We start from the raw sequence: 23,364 nt of genomic DNA, 5'->3' as shown, positions 1-23,364 counted from the left end.
TTGTCTTTCTGTTTTTACTTGTTTTCCTCTGTAGATAGTCAATGAATGAAATGGCATATGAGCAAAACACTGACTTATAGTTGGTGATGGGGTCACAATGACCCTAAACAAAGAAAGTTAGTAACTTAAGTAATATTAGCTCTCTATATTACCTTTGTGTGTGTGTGCGTGCACGTGTGTGTGTGTGTGCGCGCGCGCGCTAGCCTAATATTTTGCACTTTATCTAACTTTCTGGTTAGGGTCAGCTTCTCAAAAAAATGCTTCTAATGTCTAACTTTGTGATAAACGCAAGGAGGAAGAATTTTCCAGATTACAGAACTCAGGGAAAAGAATAATCTTCCAAAATTCAAGAAAAAGTTAGTAAACCAATAAATCCACTGTTCACAGATTAGAAACTATATAATAAAATAAATGCTATATAGTGCTCTGTCAAAAATAATAGGTAAACAAACAGAAAACAAGTAGGAAAGAGGAAGAAAAGAAGCAAGAAAGAAAAGAGAAACAGCACTGAAAAGCAGAACTGGACAATGTTGTATATTGATTCATTAACTTAAACTGAAACCCAACTTTGGGTTGGAGAGGAAAAATCATAGGTAGACATATCAGATTTCCTGTTCTATAACCTTTTAAAACTTTGTTTTATAAATACACACGGTGCATGTATCAAGAACAAACAATGGATCAGCTTTTATGTTGTGCAGAAACTTTGAACCATCAGTAAATAATTATATGTAGTAGCTCCTACTCTAAGATACAATTTTGAGCACAGTGACCAAGATTTATGAGTGTGGAAATGGTTGTAAAAGCCTAGTTAAATGTTACACTGTAACCAATTCAACTACAGCTTAGCTGGGCACAATTTATGGGTTTGGGTTTGTTTCCATTTCAAGTAAGAAAGATTTATATTCTAATAGGCTTAGAAAGACCTACTGGATTACGTGTCCACAAATAATAGTCAAATCACATAAACCTGCTAAGCTAAAGACTAGCTTCCAGGATATCATTATAATTTCCTAAACCAGGGTCAATACTGTTATGACCCTCTCTGGTGAATTAGGTACCAGTTTCTGGGTTCTCTTCACTATAGGAAATAAGTTAGCTACCCTGTGTGTTGACTTTCCAAATTAACTAGATTAATGCTAGAAAAGGAAAGTCCAAGAGTCTTTGAAGTGGTTTCTAAGGTTTTACTTTATTTCCAAATGTATAAAAGTGGTCTTTTGCTGTGGATTATCTTTTTAACATTACAGGGAAAAAATCTCATGAATTCAATATGCTTACACAGTAGTGACCTTGGTTATATGAGATTGATCTGGAACTTTATAATAATTTTGATATAAATAAATCCTTAACAGTATATCAAAGATTCTAGGAGAACAAGTTCCTCAATGTATTTGACACTTTTGGAAGTTTTAGGTAACTGCCATCCCCATCCACAGAATACAGAAATATATTCCTAATTTTCCATGCAATCCCTCACACACATATTCATGACCACACAAAATTGGTTGCTCAGATTCTTACTCCTGAGAATTTAGAATCAGATCTGAAGACTATATCAGTCTATTCTCAGTGTATCTACATCTCTCTAGTGTCTGTGTCACAGACTATTCTTTGAATACAGGCAGGCAATAGAAGCTAATTTTCTGAGAAAAAGAAAGAAGATGTGTGGAAAAGAGAAGAGACTATTCCCCATAATTCCAGGTCCTCCTTTGGGTCTGTCTGCATGCCAGCCTTTGAGTTCATGAGACACACTTTATATTATTAGCTTTTTTTTGGCTAAAGGAAACTCTAGTAAGTTTCTGTTACATAAAAACAGAAGTTATAGCTTTACAAAATGTGTCCAGGGAAAGTAGTATGCAGACAAAACATAAATTTTAACAACCAAATAAAGACTAATGCCTCAAGAGAATTATAATATATATGCTATAATAAGATCTAATATATATGACATAAATTACCATTACTATTTATCATAAAATCACTACTAGAAGGAATAGGAGTGGACTGACAAGTTTAATTTGGTATATAAAGAAATTAAACAAATCTGTGATCTAGCTTCCCTAAATTGCTTTGTAGCACTCTTGGAATAATTTAATAAATTCCTTCATGCTACAGAAGTGGGTTCTCCCCAACACCCCTGGAATTGAACCGAGGAGTGCTTTACCACTGAGATACATCCCTAGTCCTTTTGTTTTATTTTTAAAACAGGGTTTTGCTAAATTGCTGATGATCTCAATAAATTGCTTAGGCTGGCCTCTAACTTGTATCCCCCTTACCTCAGCCTCCAGAGTCACTGAGGTTATAGGAATGCACCACTACACCCGCCTCAAGCAGTTTTCTTTCTTTCTTTTCTTTCTTCCTCTCTTTCTTTTATCAGGGGTTAAACCAAGGGGTGCTTAAAAACTGAGCCACATCTCCAGCCTTTTTGTATATTTTATTTTGAGACAGGGTCTCCCTAAATTATTTAGGGCCTCACTAAATTGCGGAGGCTGGCTTTGAACTAGGGATCCTTCTGCCTCAACCTCCTGAGTCACTAGGATTACGGCATGCACCACTGTGCCTAACAGGTAGTTTTCCTAATGGAGAAGAAAAAAGGACATCAAAGACCCGCGCGCGTGTGTGTGTGTGTGTGTGTGTGTGTATGTGTGTTGCTGAAGATTGAACCCAGGACAATGTACCACTGATCCATGCCCTCAGTCCTTTTTGAGATAGGGCCTCAGTAAATTGCCCAGGCAGGCCTCCAGTTTGCTATCCTCCTGCCTCAGCCTCCCCAGTTACTGGGATTACAAGTATGTGCCACCATGCCTAGCTGGAGTTTTTTTTTTTTTTTTTTTCAGTTGTAGATGGACACAATATCTCTATTTTTATTTATTTAATGTGGTGCTGAGAATCAAACCCAGGGCCTCACACGTGTGAGGCAAGAGCTCTACCACTGAGCTACAACCCTAGCCCCAGCTGGAGTTTTTCATAAAAATAAATACAGTAGATATCTGCTTCCAGGAAGATGGAGTAGATATATCTATACCTATAGATATAGATGTATAATGTATTATATATATATATATATATATATATATATTTTTTTTTTTTTTTTTTCCTTCTACAGACAACTGAAAATTAGGCATTACACACAAGACTCTGAAAGGTAAAGAGAAGGTTTAACTGCTGAGGGACCTGTAGATTTAAGTAATAGCAAAGTGGTAAATTCTCTGGGTTTCACTTTTTCCTTATATCTCTAAGACTTAGAGTTTAAGAAGCTGACAACCTGGAAATGCCCAAAATCAAAACCGAAACCAAAAAAAGAAAAGGAAAAAAGAAATGCCCCAAGAGAAGTCTGCTCTTTTGAGCCAAAGGACCAGGATAGGGACAACCTAGGAAGACAGAAAACTTCTAGAAACTAAACCACTTTACTCCAGCCAACTACTAATAAAAATCTGTGGCCACACTCTATCCATGGTAGCAAAGGCCAGATGGGAGACTAGGCTTTCACACTTGCTGGACTCTTAATGCTGTGTCCAACCTGCTGCACCCCCACCAGATGGAGCAGGGAACAGAGACCTTCATCACTGCTAGGTGGTGATGAGCCCCACCCAAATTCTGGGTGTCAACAGAGACTAAGTGGGAACCTGGACTTCTACCACCCACTGGCAGAAAGGGCACCCCTCCCGCTCCCTGCTGGGGTGGTGTCAGATGAGGCCTAGTGGGGAGTCAGGACTTTTCCCATAAGGAGGCCAGCCACCACTTTACCTCCTGTGATATTATAAAATAATAAGAAATATGTATATATATATATAGATAGATAGATAGATAGATAGATATTTGTCCCTAGTTCCTGTCACAAAGCTTCTAAAACCCTTGAAATTTGCTAAGTGATAGGGGTGAGAGGAATATCTTTTGTTATTCATAATAAGCCCCTTCTGATCACACTGGAGTTTATGCTAATGAAATGATTCTTGAAGGAGGGGGCTGGTTGCCAGAGGACTCAACCTTGTGATTAAGTTTGAAATTGTCAGCCTCTTCTTCAGACCTCACAGAAAGGGGGAGGGTCTGGCGATTGAGATGACCAATAATTTAATCAATCATACCTTCATAATGGAAAGCACATAAAAACCACATGGGGAACAGTAATAAGGCATAACTACCCTTTCCAGTGAGGGAGGTATCACTGGAGACTTTGGGGAGCAAGTACTTTTACTCCTTCCTAGCACTAAGGAGTCACCATCCTAAAGTGTCAGTAGAGGCCAATTGGGTAAACTGTACTTCTGTCCCCATCTAGCAGTAACAAGGTGGTATTCCCCTTTTCCTGTTGGAGAGGTGTCAGGGGAAGCCGCTAAAATCGGGTTAAATAAGATGCAGAGGAGCTGGGGTTGTGGCTCATCCATAGAATGCTCACCTAGCACATGCGAGGCCCTGGGTTCAAATCCTCGTAAAAATAAATAAATAAATGTATTACATCCAACTACAATTTAAAAATAAATATTAAAAAAATAAGATGCAGAGTTTTATAATGTCCGAAATAGTCAGATCTCAACAAAAATCACTCATAACAGCAAGATCTCAAACTGAATACAACAACAACAAAAAAAAAAAAAAAAAAAAAAAATTAAGAAATGCCAGCCCTGGGGCTGGGATTGTGGCTCAGCGTGCAGGAGCCCTGGGTTCGATCCTCAGCACTACATAAAAATAAATAAACGAAATAGAGAGATTGTGTTCAACTACAACTAAAAAATGTATAAATATTTTTTAAAAGGTATTAAAAATTAAAAAAAAGAAATGCCAGCACCAAGATGAAAAAGATGTTAGACTGATAAAGATCTTACAGTAGCCAGCATAAAGATGCTTTAATGAGCAATTACTAACACAATTGAAACGAGTGAAAATATAAAGTCTCAGCAAATAAGTAGGAAGTCTTAGCAGAGATATAGAAGATGTAATGAGCAGGGTACAGGGGGGCATGTCTGTAATCCTGTCATTTTGGGAGGCTGAGGCAGGAGGATCACAAGTTCTAAGTCAGCCTCAGTAATTTAACAAGACCCTAAACAACTTAATGAGACCCTGTCTCAAAATAAAAATTTAAAAGGGCTAGGGATGTGGCTCAGTTGTTCAGCACATCTGGGTTCAATCCCCAATACAACAACAACAACAACAACAAAAATTTAAAAAGAAGGTATAAAGTGAAGAACCAAATGGAAACATTAAATCACTAAGTCAAAGGATATCTAATATATAGTGAGATAACCATGCTCATGGATTAGACGATTCAACATGGTAAAGATGCCCATTTTCTCCAGGCTTAATTCAATTTCTATCAAAAATCCCAGAAAGAGTCTTTATAGATGTTGATAAGATTACATAATTTATATGGAAAGATAAAAGAAACAGAATAACTAAAATGATTTTCAAAAATAAAAGTAGAAGGGATCAGTCTGCCCAACTTCAAGACTATTGTAATAAAGACTGTTCGATGTTGATGAAGGGATAGATGCATAAATCAGAGGAACACAATGGATAACCCAGAAATAGACCCACAAATATTATATATACACATATATTGAAAGTGTACAAGTGTACAAGTCAGAAACATTCATTACATTTATAAAGTTATGCATCCATTATTACTATTTCTAAAACTTTTATCACCCCAAATAGAAATTCTATACAAGATAAGCAATAACTCCCCATTCCCCACTTTCCCCAACTTCTACTTCCTATCTCTATCTATTTGCATATTCTAAATATTTCACATAAATGGAATTATACAATGGCTTTTTTTTTCTTATCTCTGGCTTATATCACTTTATGTTTTCAAGATTCTTCCATGTTGTAGCATGTGTCAGAACTTAATTTCCTAATATGACTGGATAATATTCTATAATACCAAATTTTGTTTACTCATTCATCTATTGGTGGACACTTGGGTTGCTTTCACCTTTTAACTTTATGAATGATTCCCCAAACGTTGGTACAAATATCTGTTTGTCCCCCTCTTTTAAAAAATTTTTGGGGTCTATATCTAGGATTGGATTTTTGTTATTGTTGTTGCTGTGGTGATTCTAGTAGGCATGAAGTTGCATCTCATTGTTGGTTTTTGTTTATTTGTTGTTGGGTTTGTTTGTTTTAATACTGGGGATTGAACTCCACAGTACTTTACCAATGAACTACATCCTTAACCTTTTTTATTTTATTTTGATACAAGGTCTCACTAAATTGCTAAGGCTGGCTTTCAACTTTCCATCCTCCTGCCTCAACCTCCCAAGTATCTGGGATTACAGGTAGGTGCCACATGCAGGTGCCACATGCCTGACTCATTGTGGTTTTGATTGTATTTCCGTAATAACTAATGATATAGAGCCAATGGATGAATGAATGAATGCACAAAGGGACTCACTATTTTAATAAAATCTTACAATCAAAAGAACATAATTCTTGGGCTGGGGATGTGGCTCAAGCGGTAGCGCGCTCGCCTGGCATGTGTGTGGCCCGGGTTTGATCCTCAGCACCACATACAAACAAAGATGTTGTATCCGCCGAGAACTAAAAAATAATAAAATAAATATTTAAAAAAAAAGAACATAATTCTTATGATTTTCTAGTTTGTATTATTATTTTAATATGCAAGATCATTAATATTAATTTTGAAAATGAGAATAAATCAGGATTTATATTTATTTTTCTTGATTATACAAATACTCTTCTGTACTATGTAACATTGTTTATCAATATATCATGGTGACTATAGACCGTCTCCTGTAACAGTGGTTTTCCCTTTATTTCTTTTTGTACCCCAGGCTATGCTCCCCCTTGGGAAATGAGCTGTGCCACAAAATGTATTAGAGCTTTGTCATTGGGAGGGGGGTTGTCAGTTAAGTAGATACAGCAGCATGTGCTTTCAGTATTCTCTGTATAAATAGAGCTACTTTCAAGATGCATTAGCTCCCAAAGCAATCCCTGAGGAAAGTGTGAATCCCTTCAGTCATAAAATGTGATACACAGAAACCACAGTGTAACACAATATATTCTTAATTATTAACAATGCGAATTATGAAAACATAATTTATAAAGCATCCCCTAGCAAGCACCAAGCATGACATTGGATAAGTAACTTTGTCCAATATCAGGATTTATTCTGAGTTAAAAAACCTGTCACAAAAAATCAGTTTATGAATCGATATGTGTATTAACCACATTAAAGGTTCTTCCTCAGAGCACAGTGTGGTCGGAAAACGTGTGTCAAAGTGAAGTTCTAATTAATTCATACCTTATTAAGTATAATGGAATCTGGGTCAGCCCACAAGGGCATGGCCCTGAAATGCAAATAACTTGCCCTAATGAAAATCCTGTTGGTACTAGTATGTGATCCCACTGTGATAAACGGCAGAGAACAGACACTCTGTCCAGGGTGGGGATAGGATGGCTGTGTAGGAGGGCGCAGACAAGAGTGTAATCGCTAAACCTACGAACTCAGGTCACTCAGGGTAATTTGTCAGCACGGATCCCGGGTTGGCCGCCGCCACCGCCCCCGGCCCCGCCCCCCGCCCCGCCTAGCCCCGCCCCTTCCTGCGGCCGCGGTCCCGCCCTGCTTTTTCAGGCAGTTCCAGCTTCTCTGCGCCACTCTCCGCCTCTTCGCCTGGGGCTCCGCGTGTCCTGGTCCCAGGTCTTGGCTTCTGTTCTCCTCTGCTTGGGCTAGGATACCGGCTGGCAATGGTCCCCGGGTTGCGCCTCTTTCACTTGCTTTTCTGGGACCGCTGCCCGGTCCTCTTTAGCTGCATCGGGTCGCCTCCTAGGGTGCTCTCAGGGCCCAGCAATTGGGGCCTTTGTCCAACTTCTGCCTTGCCCTGTGCTCCTCCCTTGGTAGCTGCTGAGGTTTCGAGTCCCAGGCCCTATGTGGCCACACACCATCTTTCCCGACCAGGGCAGAAAGCCTTTTCTTTTCATCTGACCTCTTGCTCTTCTTCATTTAACACCCCCAAAGAACTAATTTGTAAACGTCTGGGGGTTCCTGGTATCGAGTTTTTTAGACAAATTGAGACTCCATCCGAGATGAAGGCCTTATCTATTCTGATGTTTGGAGCCACAGAATTGACGGTTTACATTTTGAAAGCGCAAACCCCACCTTAAGACCGACATTGCCTTGTTTTCTGCAGTGTTAAAAAGTCACAACTGTTGCCCTCGCTGGCGCTGTGACACCGATTTGTAGCCTCAGCCTCACGGAAGGCTACAGTAGGAGGGCGGCTTCAGTCCAGAAGTTTGGGGTTAGTCTGGGCAACATATCAAGACACTTGTCTCTTTTAAAATAAAACAACCATACAAAATAAAAATCTAAAACTCAAATTTAAAAATGTAAACAACTGATTGGAGCTTAGGCATAATTGACTTAGCACTGAATATATGTCTGTCACTAATTCATAAAGCAATGGTGAAGTGGGGGTTAATGTAATTGATGGTGGTTCAACCTAAACCATCATAAAACAAAAGATTTTATCGATTCATAAGACGAGATTTACTGCCACTGAAAATACAGGGACAACTGAGAAAGGAAGAAAATTTTCATTTACAAAATAATAAAATGGATACAAATATAGAGAATGTAGGAAAATACAGGACTTGTTTCTTTTTTTTTAATCTTACAGACGGGTAAAGATGATCCACTCGGGGCTGGGGATGTGGCTCAAGTGGTAGCTTGCTCGCCTGGCATGCGTGCGGCCCCGAGTTTGATCCTCAGCACCACATACAAACAAAGATGTGTCCGCCGAAAATTAAAAAATAAAATATTAAAAAAAAAAAGATGATCCACCCATTAGGATGCCCTGTAGATGCTGCAGCTCTTTTGGTTCTTGTCCTTTAGAAGTTCTAGCTATGAGGAATTTTCTTGGCTGGGGTTGTAGCTCAGTGGTATAGCACTCGCCTAGCACATGCGAGACCCTAGGTTTGATCTTCAAAACCACATAAAAATAAATTCATAAAATAAAAGGCATTATGTCCATCTACAACTAAGAATATATTTTTTAAAGTTTTCTTCTGTGAATTTATCTGAAAAAGTTAAGAGTATGCTGTAAAAATAAAGAGGCCCCACCAATATATATTGATTTAAAGGAAATAGAGACTTTTTACTCTTGTAACAGACCAGAGATAGGAATGGTTCTGACTAGCAGGGTGGTTCAGCTCCATTTTCATTCACGCATCCTGGTTTCTTTCCTCTGCAAGTTTTCGCATCCTCTGGGTGAGATATTTTTCCTCCTTTGCTTGGTTAAAGCTGGAGCGCTACAGCGGGTGTGCACTGGCGCCACCTAGCGCTGGAGCAGGGACAACGAACATGAGAAGGCGAAAGCAGGCAACAGCCCTAGGTTTCCCTCCTTCCAATAATTCAGATTGAGTTGGCCTCAGACACTTTTGCGGACCTCCAACCTCAAAAGAGCAGAAACGGAGGGCAACGATTTATTTTTAAGCAAGAGTTACAGATCACCTGTAACACTGCATTCTTGTTCCACTGGTGAGAACTTAACCACACTAGGTTGTAAGGTCAACTGGGAAATGTGGTCTCTAACTGGAACTTCCTGTGTCCAACTATAAATTTATCAGGGTAATGAAAGGTTGAAACAGACTTTGGGGGAAACTATCATTCTGCAACATTCCCTCTTAATTTCTCAAGGGAGGCTCATTAACTTCAGTTTATTTACATTGTAGAGTCCTTTTGCTTTCAATCAATGTACTTTAATATATGCCTGTAATGTACTTTAATGTATGCCTCATTCTTTGGCCCCTCCCGCTTTATTCCATTTTGAAAGAGGCAGAGTCAAAGGGGGAAACGGGAGGGTTGTTTTTTAAGGTGAAAGAACTCAGAATCTCTGAGGGAGACACACACACAGAGCCAGAGACAAGAATTCTGAACTACTGGGTTTGAGTTAAGAAGGTACAACAGGGGGTTGTTATTCCCTGACTCTGTAAAGATAAATTTAGAGAAGGGGAGTGGCAAGGAGTTGAAAGAAGAGTTGAAAGTTTTTATCTGATGGTCTTTAAGTTACCTACCTCAAGGACCGAGGTGGAGAGGAAAGCTCAGACTCATTTTTAGGGGGAAAAAAAAGAGGGGAGGGGGGAGGAAAGACTGCCCACGAGGAAAAATGAAATTTCTGCTGCAGCAGAACTACTCCGGTTGTATTTTTTTCTTTTTTCTTTCTTCCCCTCCATCCCTTAACCTAAGCTTGTTCCAAAATGCCTCCAAGCCGTCAAATCGAAATTCTTCGCCCAAATCTTACACAATTACCCAGTTACTATTTTTTTTCTTCAACAACAGGGACAACGAACATGAGAAGGCGAAAGCAGGCAACAGCCCCAGGTTCCCCTCCTTCCAATAATTCAGATTGAGCTGGCCTCCGACCCTTTTGCGGACCTCCAACTTCAGTTACTATAGTTTATTCCCCTTCGTACAGCGCAAACATCTCCTAAATTTGCTTATTGTGGAAAATGGAAGATTTAGGTAAATGGTTCCCTCTTAAAATAAAAATTTATTTAAAATAAATAAAATGACATATTCCAAAAAATGCCACACGTATTCAAGTCTGCTGAAGCAAGATAATGCCGGGGGACCAGGCATTAAGCACTTCCTTTACTTTCTCACTGCGTTTCTAGATACAACGAGGATCACTTAAGAGTTTACTGACCTGACCGTTTCCGGGTAAATACAAACAGGGTTTGGAACAAACCTTAGTGAGACCACGCCACAGAGGTACGCTTTGGATTCCTCGCTTAGTCTATTATAAAGCAGAACTGTAACCCCGCCCGGGTGACGAAATATGGCCCCAGACTCCGGACCGCCTCGAGCGAGGCGTGTTCAAGCTCTGAACCGCCCAGTTTTGCCCCTCCTCCGATGACGTCACCAAACCTCAGCCTTTAGTATCTTTCTGCCACCGTTGTGATCGCCGGGCGCGGTGGCGCGCGCCTGTAGTCCCAGCTACTGGGAGGCTGAGGTGGGAGGATCGCTTGAGTCCAGGAGTTCTGGGCTGTAGTGCGCTATGCCGATCGGGTGTCCGCACTAAGTTCGGCATCAATATGGTGACCTCCCGGGAGCGGGGGGCCACCAGGTTGCCTAAGGAGGGGTGAACCGGCCCAGGTCGGAAACGGAGCAGGTCAAAACTCCCGTGCTGATCAGTAGTGGGATCGCGCCTGTGAATAGCCACTGCACTCCAGCCTGGGCAACATAGCGAGACCCCGTCTCTTTTGGACTCTTCTACTCCTGTTATTTGGGGAACTTCAAATAAAAGTTTTGCCTCGTCGAAGTTCACAAATATTCAGAAATTTACTAATATGTACAATTTGAACATATATTCCTGGACTGTTTTAAAATTAGTATTACCTCCCTCTTCCTGTTGTTCTATGTTTATCTCCAGTTTTATGTGCCTTTAGGCTTAAAAGCTCACAGGCTAATTAGGCATTCTGAGAGCCCTGGAGTTACCTCATCGCTGACCCCTACTGGAGCACCGTCAAAACTTCTCAGCAAAAATCTGTTATTATCCTCGGAGCCACCAGGGGCTGCTCGTTTACACACAATCTGATGCAGAAAATGACCACCAAACAAGATAGAAGAAATTCATTTAAGAATTCTTGGGAGTTGTGGGAGTTGTGGGTATGACAGTAATGAAGGGCCTTCCTAATTATGCCCGGGGTTCAGGGTTCAGGCCCCAGCAACGGAGGAAGGAGAAAAACTCTTCCTTAAATGAAGAATCTTCTCCTCAGTCCCTCCTGGGTCTGCATGCACAGCCACATAAAGTCTTGTTATGGTTGTTTTGGACAACCTTTTAAGAGCTTGCAAGCCGGAGATGTAGCCCAGTAGTAGAGTATGCCTAATTATATGTAAGGCCCTGGATTAGGTCCCTAGCAGTGAAAAAAAGAAAGAAAGAAAGAAAGGAAGAAAGAAAGAACATAGAAAAAAAGAAAAGAAACCACACAACAAGAAACTAAACTTTTAAAATTGCTTCCAAGTGAACGTGCTTTCACTAAGTAGAAACAGTGGAGAAACTATTTAAAAATATCTTTATCCTCTCTCCATCCCCAAAATAGGAGGCAAAATAATTTTGGCGTATCTCATTGTTTTTTCATTAAATCAACTCCTGAATTCAGCCCAGACTGACAGTTATGGATATAAGGACTGCATTTAAATAGCTACCACTATGAACCCTGAGCTTTTTACCCACCTCAACCTGTTTCAAGACCCATGGGGGAATTTCTCAGCTTTGTGTGATAGGCAGCATAATGACCACCCCTCCCAAAGATGTCTGTGCACCAACACTGGAACCTGTGATGTACTAACCTTACATAATAAAAGGACTTTACAGATTTGGTTAAATTAAATAATTTGAGGTCAATAGATTATACATATGGGACCCATTTAACCCAAAGGTTGTTATGAGAGCAAGGCAGGTGAGTCAGTCAGAGAAAGGGATGTGGCCTATAAGCAGAGGTTGGAGTCAGACAGAGACACCAATTAAGGAATCAACAGCCCTTAGAAGCTGGGAAAGACCAACAGAAGGAATATAGCTCTGTTGACCCATTTGGTACTCTGACCTCCAGAACTGTTCGTTAATCAATTTGTGTTGCTTAAGCCTCTACAGTAATTATAGCAGCAATAGGAAAGTAATTTACAGAGGGAGTCTAACTTAACCTGTACCAGACAAAACTCTGCAAGATAGGAAAGGAATCATTTTAGTAACTGTCTTCTCTAACATGCTTGTACTTTAAAAAAAAAATCTTTTAAAAACACATTTTTACATCAATTCCTTTATGTGTATATATGTATATGTTGATCATGATTTTATTTTGAACTAAAAATTGTGTTTACATTGGAATATTTTTGATGTTTTTTGTTGTTGGTGGTGGTGGTGGTAGTGGATTTTATTTTATTTTTGTTACTAGGATTGGAACCCAGGAGTACTTAACTACTGATCCACATTCCCAGCCCATTTTATTTTTTTATTTTGAGATAGTGTCTCACTAAGTTGCTCAGGGCCTCTCTAAATTGCTGAGGCTGACTTCAAACTTGTAATCCTCCTGCCTTAGTCTTCCAAGCTGCTGGGATTACAGGAGTGCATCACTATACCCAGCATTATCTTTCTTTTTAAATTTTCTTCTCTTTTCTTTCATTCTTCCTTCTTTTCTTTTTTTTTTTTTTTTGTGTGTGTGTGTGTTGCTAGGGATCAACAAATGCAGGTTGTTGTGCATACTAGTCAAGTACTCTACAATTAAACTGTATTAGGGTAGAATGTTTTGGACACATACTGCAGAATGCTGCGGTTTGGGTATGCTTTGAGTGTGCTCCCCAAATGGTCATCAGCTTGAAGTTTGGTGCCCCCAGTGTGGCAATGTTGAAGTAGTAGTACTTTTAACAGGTGGTGCCTAGTAGAAGTGTTGAGGTCATTGGTCTTGGAAGGGACTAATATAGTTATTGCGGGACCCAGTTAGTTTAGTGAAAGAAAATTGTTATGAAAAGAACAAGACCTGAATCTCTGTTGTTTCCTTGCCATATGACTGTCCTCTCCCTTTCCAATGTGCTCCTGCTGAGTCTATCTACTATGTTATGATATAGACAGAAGGCTCTCATCAACAGTCAAACAGATCTTGGACTTTCGACCTCCAAAACTTTAAGCTAAATAAACTTGCTTTCTTTATACATTGTCTACCCTCAGGTATTTTTTTATAGCAAAGGAATACAAGCTAAGATATTCATCTACTTCAAAGTTTTATGTATTCAGATCTGTTAATCTGATCCTTTCCCCCCCCCCTTTTTTTTTAAAGGGTCTCACCCATGCCAAGAGCATATAAATACTCATAGGAATGTTTTTGACTCATTTATCTTTTTGAGTACAGATTTCACTGAATTTTTAAAAAACACTTTGTTCAAAACCTTACTTTTTGTTTTTGTTCTTTAGTCTAAATTTGTTTACTGTTAATACTAGAATTATTAAAAGAAAAACATTAGACTAATTAAATTGATCAGGGAGTAATTTAGCAAAGAATGATTCATGAATTATGCAGCACTCGGAACTAGAAGAGGTTCAGAGAACTCTGGGATGGGGGCAGGAAGTATTCATCAGAAAAGGAAAGTGAGGTGCAGATACAGCTGTGTTTTCCTTATTTGAACACAGTCTGATGAGTTAGCAGCTGGTAACTGACTGGAGCTCAGCTACTAGGACTGGCTGAGACAGCTATTTGTTATAAAAATATATTCTTAGACTTTCAGTTTGTTCACATACTAAGTTAGGTTGCAGTTGGCTACATAGGGACTCAAAGCTCTAGGCAGCTTTCATGACGCTAATATCTGCAATCCTTTCTGGAATGAATTGTTGCATTAGGTTTATTCCAAAAGGTGTTCTCTGTTTTTTCCCAGGGGAAAAAAATCCACCTCAATTTTATGGAACTAGATAATGGAGGCAATTTAACAACACTATGAATATTTCAATAGTTTCTGAATTGTACATTTTAAAATGGGTAAGATGGTGAATTGTATGTTATGGAACTCACCTCAATTATGAAAACATCTGAGAATAGGCAGTGAACATTTCCCTAAGTTGAGTAGAAAGTGAGAATAATAAATGTCTTGTTTTTTATGAAAAAACCCCAGTGGTCTTTATTTGATTGTCTAGAGGTTAGTGAATCTCCAAGAGCATATAAATACTCATAGTATTTATACCTGTAGGTCACAAGTTCCTTTCATCTTCACAGTTGAAAATGCACATACTCTGAGCCAAAGTTAAGGAATCAGAAACTCTGGGTATGATACCAGGAATTTTTGAATGAACACTTAAGTGTGAGAATCACAGCTCTCAGTGCCTATAACTGGTCTATTAATAATTTCCTCCAAATTTTTTTTGGGTCAAGTAACTATTCACTTTGAAAATTTGAAGATGACATGCCTATCTCCTGTTAGCTTTTCATTTACCCACAAATCCTCAAGCATCTTTGATTCAGAATTTTCTGAGAAATGAATAAAAAATAGAAACAATGCAATTTAGTACTAAATAATGAAGTTTTCTTGTGATCTTTACATTTATCTTGTTCTACTCTTATAGACAGTCTTGCACATACCTTCTAATGCCAATTTTTCTTGACAGACATGAAAGCAATAAACAATGTCCCGTGTAAATTGTCAATTGTCGATTTTCCCATGTAAAACTTAAACAGATATCTTACATCTGTCTTACTGTCTTGGGTCCTAAGGTGAGAGTTTTGTAATAAGGTGCTTCATTTTTGGGGGGGTGGGCAGTGGGGTACTGAGCTACATCCCAATCCCAGTTTTTATTTTTAAAGAAGCACATGAGTGTTGTCTCTTTTAACATGGAGTCTTTCATGGGCGCTTTTATTTCCAAAAGAAAAAAGCTTTTTGTTTGGGAAGGACTTCAGGCCAACAAACTTGGTAAACTTAGTATCTTTTATGTACAATTAGTCCTCTCAATTTGGCACTTTGAACTGGGATCATCTCGGCTTCATCTTTCTTAAACCTTCCAAAGGTTTATTACAAATTGTGAGCTATTCTGTTTGTTTTACTGTGCCATATGACAAAGTTATGTTGTGCCATATGACAAAGTTATGTTGTGCCATATGTACTGTAGCCCCTTTTGCATCTATAATTCTTGGGTTATTCTGAATCTATACCACGCCCTTTCTTCTTAAGGGTCGCTTTCTATGGGTAGAGAGTCTAGTTGCGGAGATGTGTGGCCCTCAAACTCAGCTCAGGCGCTTTCTGCTCTATGCCTGGAGGCTAGGGCAGAGGTATCTTTTGACCCCAGGAGTTGGGCGCTATGCATGGTGACCGCCCAGGAGCTGGGGGCCTTCGGGTTGCCTAAGGAGGTAAACCGTCGCAAGTCAGAAACACCTGTAACCCAGCCACTCTGGAGCAGGAGGATTGCAAGTTCAAAGCCAGCCTCAGCAACTTAGAGAGACCCTGAGCAATTTAGGGAAACCCTGTCTGGGGGCGGGGTGCAGGGAAATCAAATGGGCTGGGGATGTGGTTCAGTGGTTAAGTTCAATCACCAGGAACAAAATAAATAAAAACTCCCGTGCTGATCAACAGCGGGATTGCAGTGGTCAATAGATACTGTGGCTCAACTTAGGCAACATAGTGAGACCCGGGTCTTTTGAGTTCTCAATTAAAGTGGTCTTTCTTCCCATGAATTTACCCTAAGACAACCAAAACTTGCCTATTTATATATTTTTTTGCATGACTATTAATTTCACACATTGTCTCATCCTCCATGCCCCACTAAGTGAGAAATCTTATTTTTAGGTTTATCATTTATTTTTAGGTTTCATCATTATCTAGTGAAACACTTGACTATTCAGGGTAACGAGAATTCATGAAGCCCCAGTTGTATACCAGATTCTACACTGAGTCTCGGGGATACCGAGACCAGGATTGGATGAGGCAGAATGCTCTTTCGGAGAGCAGTACCCATGAAAATAGTAACTTCTCTTTCAGGCTTCTCCTCGATCGTGGAAGACAATCTTAGGACAAATGAAACAGTTCGGCTTCCGTACATTTACAAATTCGACACGTTTAAGTAATCCAGGGTCATTGCTTTTCTATACTGAGCCCTATCGTCTACCGGGGGAAATTCTCCCGATATTCCCCTTAAAAATTGTTATGACCAGCAGGAGTCACTATGGAGGCTGGATTGAGTTCCAAAACAGGGTAACCAGAGTGGCCCGTAAATGTTCGAGGAAGGGATGCAGATTTATGAGAACAGTTTGTATCTATTTATTTCGAATTGTTTTGATGTAACAAAAAGCGAGTCGATTGTAATTTAATAGTTGAATTCTTCAGACAAATACGCAAACGGGTTCCCTTCAATGAATATTGGGTCTTCAGGGCGACCGTAGGTCTCCTTCAAGTGCGCCTGCGCGGAAGAGTAGCGGCGTCGAGTCAGGCTGGCAGCGGAGAAAACTGCGGTAGCGACATTCAACGCCTCGCCATGAAGACGCGCTTTAGCACGATTGACCTCCGTGCCGTATTGGCGGAGCTGAATGCTAGGTACGGTCCTGTAGGTGGCTAGGCTCCTGCTAGAACTGCAGGAAGCAGATCAGGGGCCCCACGTTGAAAACAAGACCAGCCTGATGTGTCCCCTTATTGCCTTCCAGTCTGTTCTGTGGACCTGGTTAGGCCCAGGTGGGCTAGTGCGTGGCGTCTTTGCTGCTGCCCTCAGGATACCCGGGAGGCCCCAGGGACCGAGGACCCCTTCCCCAGCCCTCTGCGCCCTGTTTTGTCCCGCCGGGTCTCTTTACCCGCTATTGCGGCGCTCTCGCCTTGTCGACCCTGGTCTGGCAGCAAATGTTTGGAATAACCGGAGACGCCAGTTGGTCCTCTGGTTTTGGTTTCCAGACTGGAGGCCTGGTTTCCTCAACAGCCCTCACGCCAGAGAAAGCTAACCTTGCTGTTTCAACTGGCATTGGCAGATGTGGACTGAGACCTGGATTCCGGTCTTGTTTCGTATTATTCATCTGTGTGACCTTTGTCATACTTCCGGGGGCCTCGTTTGTCTTTTTCCTCTTTTTGTCATAAATTGGTTACATTTTACTATACCCCCCGCCCCAAAGGAGTGAGTTGTTTCAAAGACGCGAGGCATTTTATGGTGTTCCCAGGGCTGACAGACCACTTCTGTGCTTAAGTGGTTACGCTTTAAGTTTCGGACAGAATGCCTTAATGGTCTCTGGACTCCCACTTTGTTAAAGCTGAAGAATTCCTGTTTTGCAGGTTTAATTAAACTGTGTGTAGTTTTATGTTTCAAACAATAGTGTGTTTTGTTACATGTTTCTTTTGTCTTTTCAGCTTGCTAGGAATGAGAGTAAACAATGTTTATGATGTGGATAATAAGACATATCTTATTCGTCTTCAAAAGTAAGAAAATTTTATAGGTTTGTTTTCTCTTTGGTAATTATGAGATTTTTGATTGTCTTATCCACATTTTAAATCTGTTTTATAGAGTAAACTTTGGCAAATTCCCTTAAAAATTTGACTTTTTTTCTTCTATAGACCAGATTTTAAAGCAACGCTTTTACTTGAATCTGGCATACGGATTCACACAACAGAATTTGAATGGCCAAAGAATATGATGCCATCTAGTTTTGCCATGAAGGTAAATTTTAAGTTATGTTGGGAGCTAAATTTTAAGGACTTGATAACTAATAATTGAGTTTTTAAACTGTTTGGGTTTTCTATGCTGTTATGAATAAAACACAGATAAAGGTAGAGGGAATAGTTAATAGGTAATGGGATGAACAAAGTAGGTGTTTATTGACTTCTCCCTGTTATCTTGCAAGTCTTTTTTCTGTTTCCACAATCAAGTTCCAGTTCAGTCTTTATCCCAACCAACTGTATAGCCCCTTAACTGTACTCCTCTTCTCTCCTTCAAAACAATTATCTTAGACAACATTAATTTTCTTATTTTAGGAGGGTATTAAGATTGAAGTCAGGGGCACTCAACTACTGAGCCACATCCCCAGCCCTATTTTGTATTTTATTTAGAGACAGGATCTCATTCAGTTGCTTAGTGCCTTGACTTGCTGAGACTGGCTTTGAACTTGCCATTCTCCCGTCTCAGCCTCCTAAACTGCTGGATTACAGGTGCCTACCGCTGTAGCACACTAAACATTTTCATTAGTTATCTCACCTGATATGATGCTCTAATTTCTGAATTCATACTCAGTATCCTGACATTGTTGGCTTTCTATGATCAGCCCCTCCCCGTTTTTCCCCCCTAGTCTTATCACCTAGAGCTCACCTTTGTGGACTGTATCCCTCTTCCTGATCTGTATTTTGCTAGAATACTTAATGATATTAATATGTTATCAAGGTGCTGGGGTTGTGGCTTAGTGGTAGAGCATTCACCTAGCACTCGCTTAGCATGTGTGAGGCACTGGGTTTGATCCCTAGCACCACATAAAAATAAATAAACAAAGGTGTCATGTCCATCTACAACTAAAAATTAAAAAAAAAAAGTTACCAAGTCATTAAATCTTGTTATTTTTCACTTCTCTTTTTGTTTTTGTTTTTAGTATTAAAATTGAGATTTTTATGTTTGTGGGCATGTGATCCTTTTTGTGTATGTGGGGGGAAGATGGGGAGCATTATGGATTGAACCGTTGCACATGCTATGCAGGCACTAAGCTACACCCTTACTCTTTATTTTATTTTGGAACAGGGTCTTGCCAAATTGCCCAGACTGACCTGAAACTTGTGATTCTCCTGCCTAAGCTTACCAAGTAGCTAGGATTGATTACAGGCATACACAGCCATGATACAACTATATATTACCCATGATACAACTATATATTAAAAATTCATGTGATATATAGAAGACTGACTTTTGAGTTAGATATACCTAAACTTGAATTAATTAATTTGCCACTAAATATTTTTTTAACCTGTAAAACTTATTTAACCTTTCAGAACTTAGTTTATTTAAGTGTAAAATGTGGTTAGTAACTCCCTCAGAGTTATTGATGAGAATTAATTGAAGTAACAGGTAAAGTATCTAACACAATGCTTGACACGTATTAGAGTTGCATATGTGTTAATTTCCTTCTTCTCCCCTGTTCTTTAGAAATTTGTTATGGCATTGTATTATTTCAGTAGAGACTATAGAGAAGAACTTTACCCCCAGCAATTTAGAATCTGTTTTTCATTAAAGATTAGGTGTTTCCCATTTTATAAGAGCTTTCACAAAGTTATTAAATTATTAAAGTTTATTTTATGTATTTATTTATTTATGGGGGGTACTGGGGATGGAACCCCAGTACCAGCTACATCCTCAGCCCTTTTTTATTTTATTTTTGAGACAAGGTTTCACTGAGTTGCTGGCCTACAACTTTTAATTTTCCTGACGCAGTCTCCCAAGTCTCTGGAATTAAAGACATGTACCAGCAGGCCCAGCTATTGACATTTAGTTTACTTGATACTAACCCAAAGTGGGTGTTTGGAGCTGTCCTTGATAACAGTGATACTTCTGAGCTACATCCCCAACCCTTTTTATTTCATTTTGAAACATCATCTCACTACATTCTCAGGCTGGCCTCAAACTTGAGATCCTTCTGCCTCAGCCTTCCAAGTCCAAGGTGCTTGGATACTGGGATTGTAGGCATGTGCCACCCTTGGTTGACTCTTTGAATTTATATAGTACTTTTTAACATAGATAAATATGTATTTTATCTAAGTTGCTTAGCAACACAGTGGAATATAAGGAACGAATATTATCAGTTTTACTGATGAGTTAACAGGACAGTTAAAGAGATGACAGTAGATCATGGGAACATTTCCAAATCAGGCCACATTCATAAGGGCCAGGCACTCTTGAAACGACGAGGAAAAAAAAACTTCCTTAGAATTCTGATTTTGATGTGTTTGTCAATTTAAATGTGTTGAAAGATTTTCTCCAATGGAGCAGACAGTGTTTAACACTTTATAAATAAAGAGCTGTTAACTGTTGTTTGGCATAGGCAGGGTCAGGCCTAGTATGTGGTAAATCACAATGATTGTTCCTGGTTCTTATATTTGTGGTTGCCAACTATACTTCTTTGGCAGTGAGGAGAAGATTGTTTTCACTATGCTGTTGTAGGGAAAGAAAACAAGCTTTGGAGCTGGGCATAATTGTGCCCACCTGTAATTCCAGCAATTTGGGAGACTGAGACAATTTAGCAAGATCCTGTCTCAAAGAATAAAAAGGACAAGGATGTGACTCAATGGTAAATTGCCCTTGGGTTCAATCCACAGTACTACCAAAAAAAAAAAAAAAAAAAAAAAACCAACAACAACCAAAAAAACAAAAAAAACAAGTTTTATGAATGTAATATATAACTATTTGTATTTACCATGATCAAGAATCTCTATTTCACCTTTCCATGGTGTAAACTGCTGTCCTTTCTAGGATGACTTTTCATTTTAACCTTGTCTGTCTTTTTCTTCCTTTCTTTTCTTTTGACTGGATCTTGCTAATTTCATTTTAATTGTCAATAAGAAAAAGAACCTTATGGCTAGGGATAGAAGAAATTGCATTTGATAAAGAATGGGAATTAGTATATTTGGATATGAAATAGATTAATCAAAAGGTTGAATAGAAGATAAATGGATATAAGTAGGGGGATTAAATTTTCAGTGTACCATAAATTCATGATCTATATTTCATATTTAAAGTAGAAGATCAGTGGGAAAAAAATTGGAAAACAGTGAAGCACACAAAAAGAAATTTAGATACTTAACAGATTGGCATAGGAAAAGACTTTAAAAACATGAAGAGGTTGGGAATCTAGCTCAGTGGTAGAGTATCTGCAGAGTGTTAGAGGCCCTGAGTTTGACATGCAGCACCAAAAAAAAAAAAAGTTATGTCTTTGAGTGAAGTCATATCAAGGTATTTATTTGCCAGTGCTATATGAGCAAAGCATATTTTGCTATAGGTCTGTTATTTTAAAATTTTGAATATAAAATGCAATTTCAGAATTAGCAGTTGGTTGTCTTGAATTTTTTCCTTTGTCATCAACAAACTTTTGTTTTATGACTACACTGTTTTACTACCATTTAAATATTATTCCTGATGGTAATGAAAAGAACCAGTACCAAACAGAAATTTACTTTTACCTCATAAATTCCTTTTTTTCCTGTTTCTTGCTAGTGCCGAAAACATTTGAAGAGTCGGAGGTTAGTCAGTGCAAAACAGCTTGGTGTGGATAGAATTGTAGATTTTCAATTTGGAAGTGATGAAGCTGCTTATCATTTAATCATTGAACTCTATGATAGGGTAAGTAAAATTTGAGGGATGGGGTAAAGGAATAGAATCTATATTCTATTCATTTTGGGATCTGCCTTTTATTCAATATTTGAGGTATTCATTATGTTCCACACAATGTTATTTTCACTGATATGTTGAGTTTTGTTAGCTCCATATTTTTGCTAATACTTGGTATTCTCTTTCTCTTAATTCAACAAAACTATTTAAATGAGCATTTTATGATGGTTATATGATGAAAAAATTAAATTATCCTTCAAAAAAATACCCATTATATAATCATCATAAATGCCATAATAATTATATGTAAACATTTTTTCCATAGTATGCATTTGTGTAGTCAGTAGTAGTAGTAGTAGTACTAATAATAGTAATCTAAGGTAGGTTGATTAATTGATTGATTGATTGATTTTGTAGTTGTAGATGGACAGAATGCCTTTATTTTGTTTATTTTTATGTGGTGCTAAGGATTAAACCCAGTGCCTCACACATGCTAGGCAAGTGCTCTGCCACTGCCCTAAAAGAATCTATTTATTTAAATAATTTTACTTATAGAAAAGTTGTAAACACAAAAAGTTCCTGTAACCTTTCACCTAGCTTCTGTGAATGTTAATATCTTATAGAATATTTGTCACAACTAAGAAATTAACATAGGTACATAATATTGTTTCTTCATTCTAATAGTTTTTCTGTTCCAGGATACCCAGTTGTATTTAGGGCCTTTCCATTTGAAGGCTCTGAGCAGTAGGATGCATACTGTCTGGGTTGCAAAGGTCCAATTAGTGATGATTTTGGAATAGTTTTTAAGGGTTTATATATGAGAGAATGTGCTTGGGATTTTTCCATAGTCATTGTGGTATCTGTGAGAGGTATGTTGGTTGATGCTTAAGAATTGATCCTGAGAGCTGGGGTTGTAGCTCAGTGGTAGAGTGCTTTCTTGTTACGTGTGAAGCACTTGGTTTAATCCTCAGCACCAAGTAAAATAAATAGAATAAAAGTATTGTATCCATCTACAACTTAAAAAAAAAAAAAAAAAAAAGGAATAGCATTTGATCTTTGAGATTGTGTGCCTGGAATTTTTTTTTTTTTTGGTACTAAGGATGGAACCCAGGGACACTTAACTATTGAGCTACATTCCCATCCCTTTTTATTTATTTATTTATTTATTTATTTATTTATTTATTTATTTATTTTTACCTTTTGCTTGCAGGAATCAGGGATGGCTCTCTAACTTAAGGGTCTGTTAGAAAGAGAGAGAGCACACCTGAAACCATCCTATTTATTGAGGGGAAGACACTTGAGAAAGTTCCACCCAGATGAGGCAAGGGATTGGGTTTCAGGGTGGTGAGGCTCACTCCCAGAGCTGTATAATTCCTTGCCAAGTGAAGGTGAGGTCCATCTGCTTTTGCGCTGTGAGCAGAAGCCAGTTCTACACCTCAGTCGCTCAAGACTAAGAGTTGTACTCAGCTCCTGTTCATGGAGCCCCCCGACACACAATTAAAGGACTGAGGATGTAGTGTGGTGAGGGACATCACAGCATCCCTTTTTATTTTGAAACAAGGTCTTCTTAAATTGTTTAGGGCCTTGCTAAATTGCTGAAGCC

General features: G+C 38.9%; 1 protein-coding gene and 1 long non-coding RNA gene across 2 annotated transcripts in view; one reads left to right on the top strand and one right to left on the bottom strand.

Annotated features, from left to right (window-relative positions):
- Positions 1 to 6,367: 6,367 nt before the first annotated feature.
- LOC131424814 (uncharacterized) lies at positions 6,368 to 10,747 on the bottom strand. The gene is made up of 2 exons (XR_009228348.1): positions 9,125 to 10,747; positions 6,368 to 6,534 (listed from the first exon to the last, which is right to left on the bottom strand). It is a non-coding gene; the product is annotated as an uncharacterized LOC131424814 (long non-coding RNA).
- A 6,118-nt stretch (positions 10,748 to 16,865) lies between these two features.
- The window catches only part of Nemf (nuclear export mediator factor), a 47,317-nt gene continuing 40,818 nt past the window's right edge, over positions 16,866 to 23,364 (top strand). The window contains exons 1-4 of the mRNA XM_046461794.2: positions 16,866 to 17,017; positions 17,813 to 17,881; positions 18,017 to 18,119; positions 21,648 to 21,773. Coding sequence (XP_046317750.1) covers positions 16,959 to 17,017; positions 17,813 to 17,881; positions 18,017 to 18,119; positions 21,648 to 21,773 — 357 coding nt within the window. The 5' untranslated portion in view covers positions 16,866 to 16,958. The remainder of the gene's footprint in view (positions 17,018 to 17,812; positions 17,882 to 18,016; positions 18,120 to 21,647; positions 21,774 to 23,364) is intronic.

This window comes from Marmota monax, unplaced genomic scaffold (genome assembly GCF_021218885.2).
Source record: "Marmota monax isolate L192 unplaced genomic scaffold, Marmota_monax_Labrador192_F-V1.1 WCK01_AAM20220418_F8-fsc00001, whole genome shotgun sequence".
NCBI classification, from domain to species: domain Eukaryota; kingdom Metazoa; phylum Chordata; class Mammalia; order Rodentia; family Sciuridae; genus Marmota; species Marmota monax.
The sequence above is the reverse complement of the archived record's forward strand: the minus strand, read 5'-3'. Positions and strand labels throughout refer to the sequence as shown.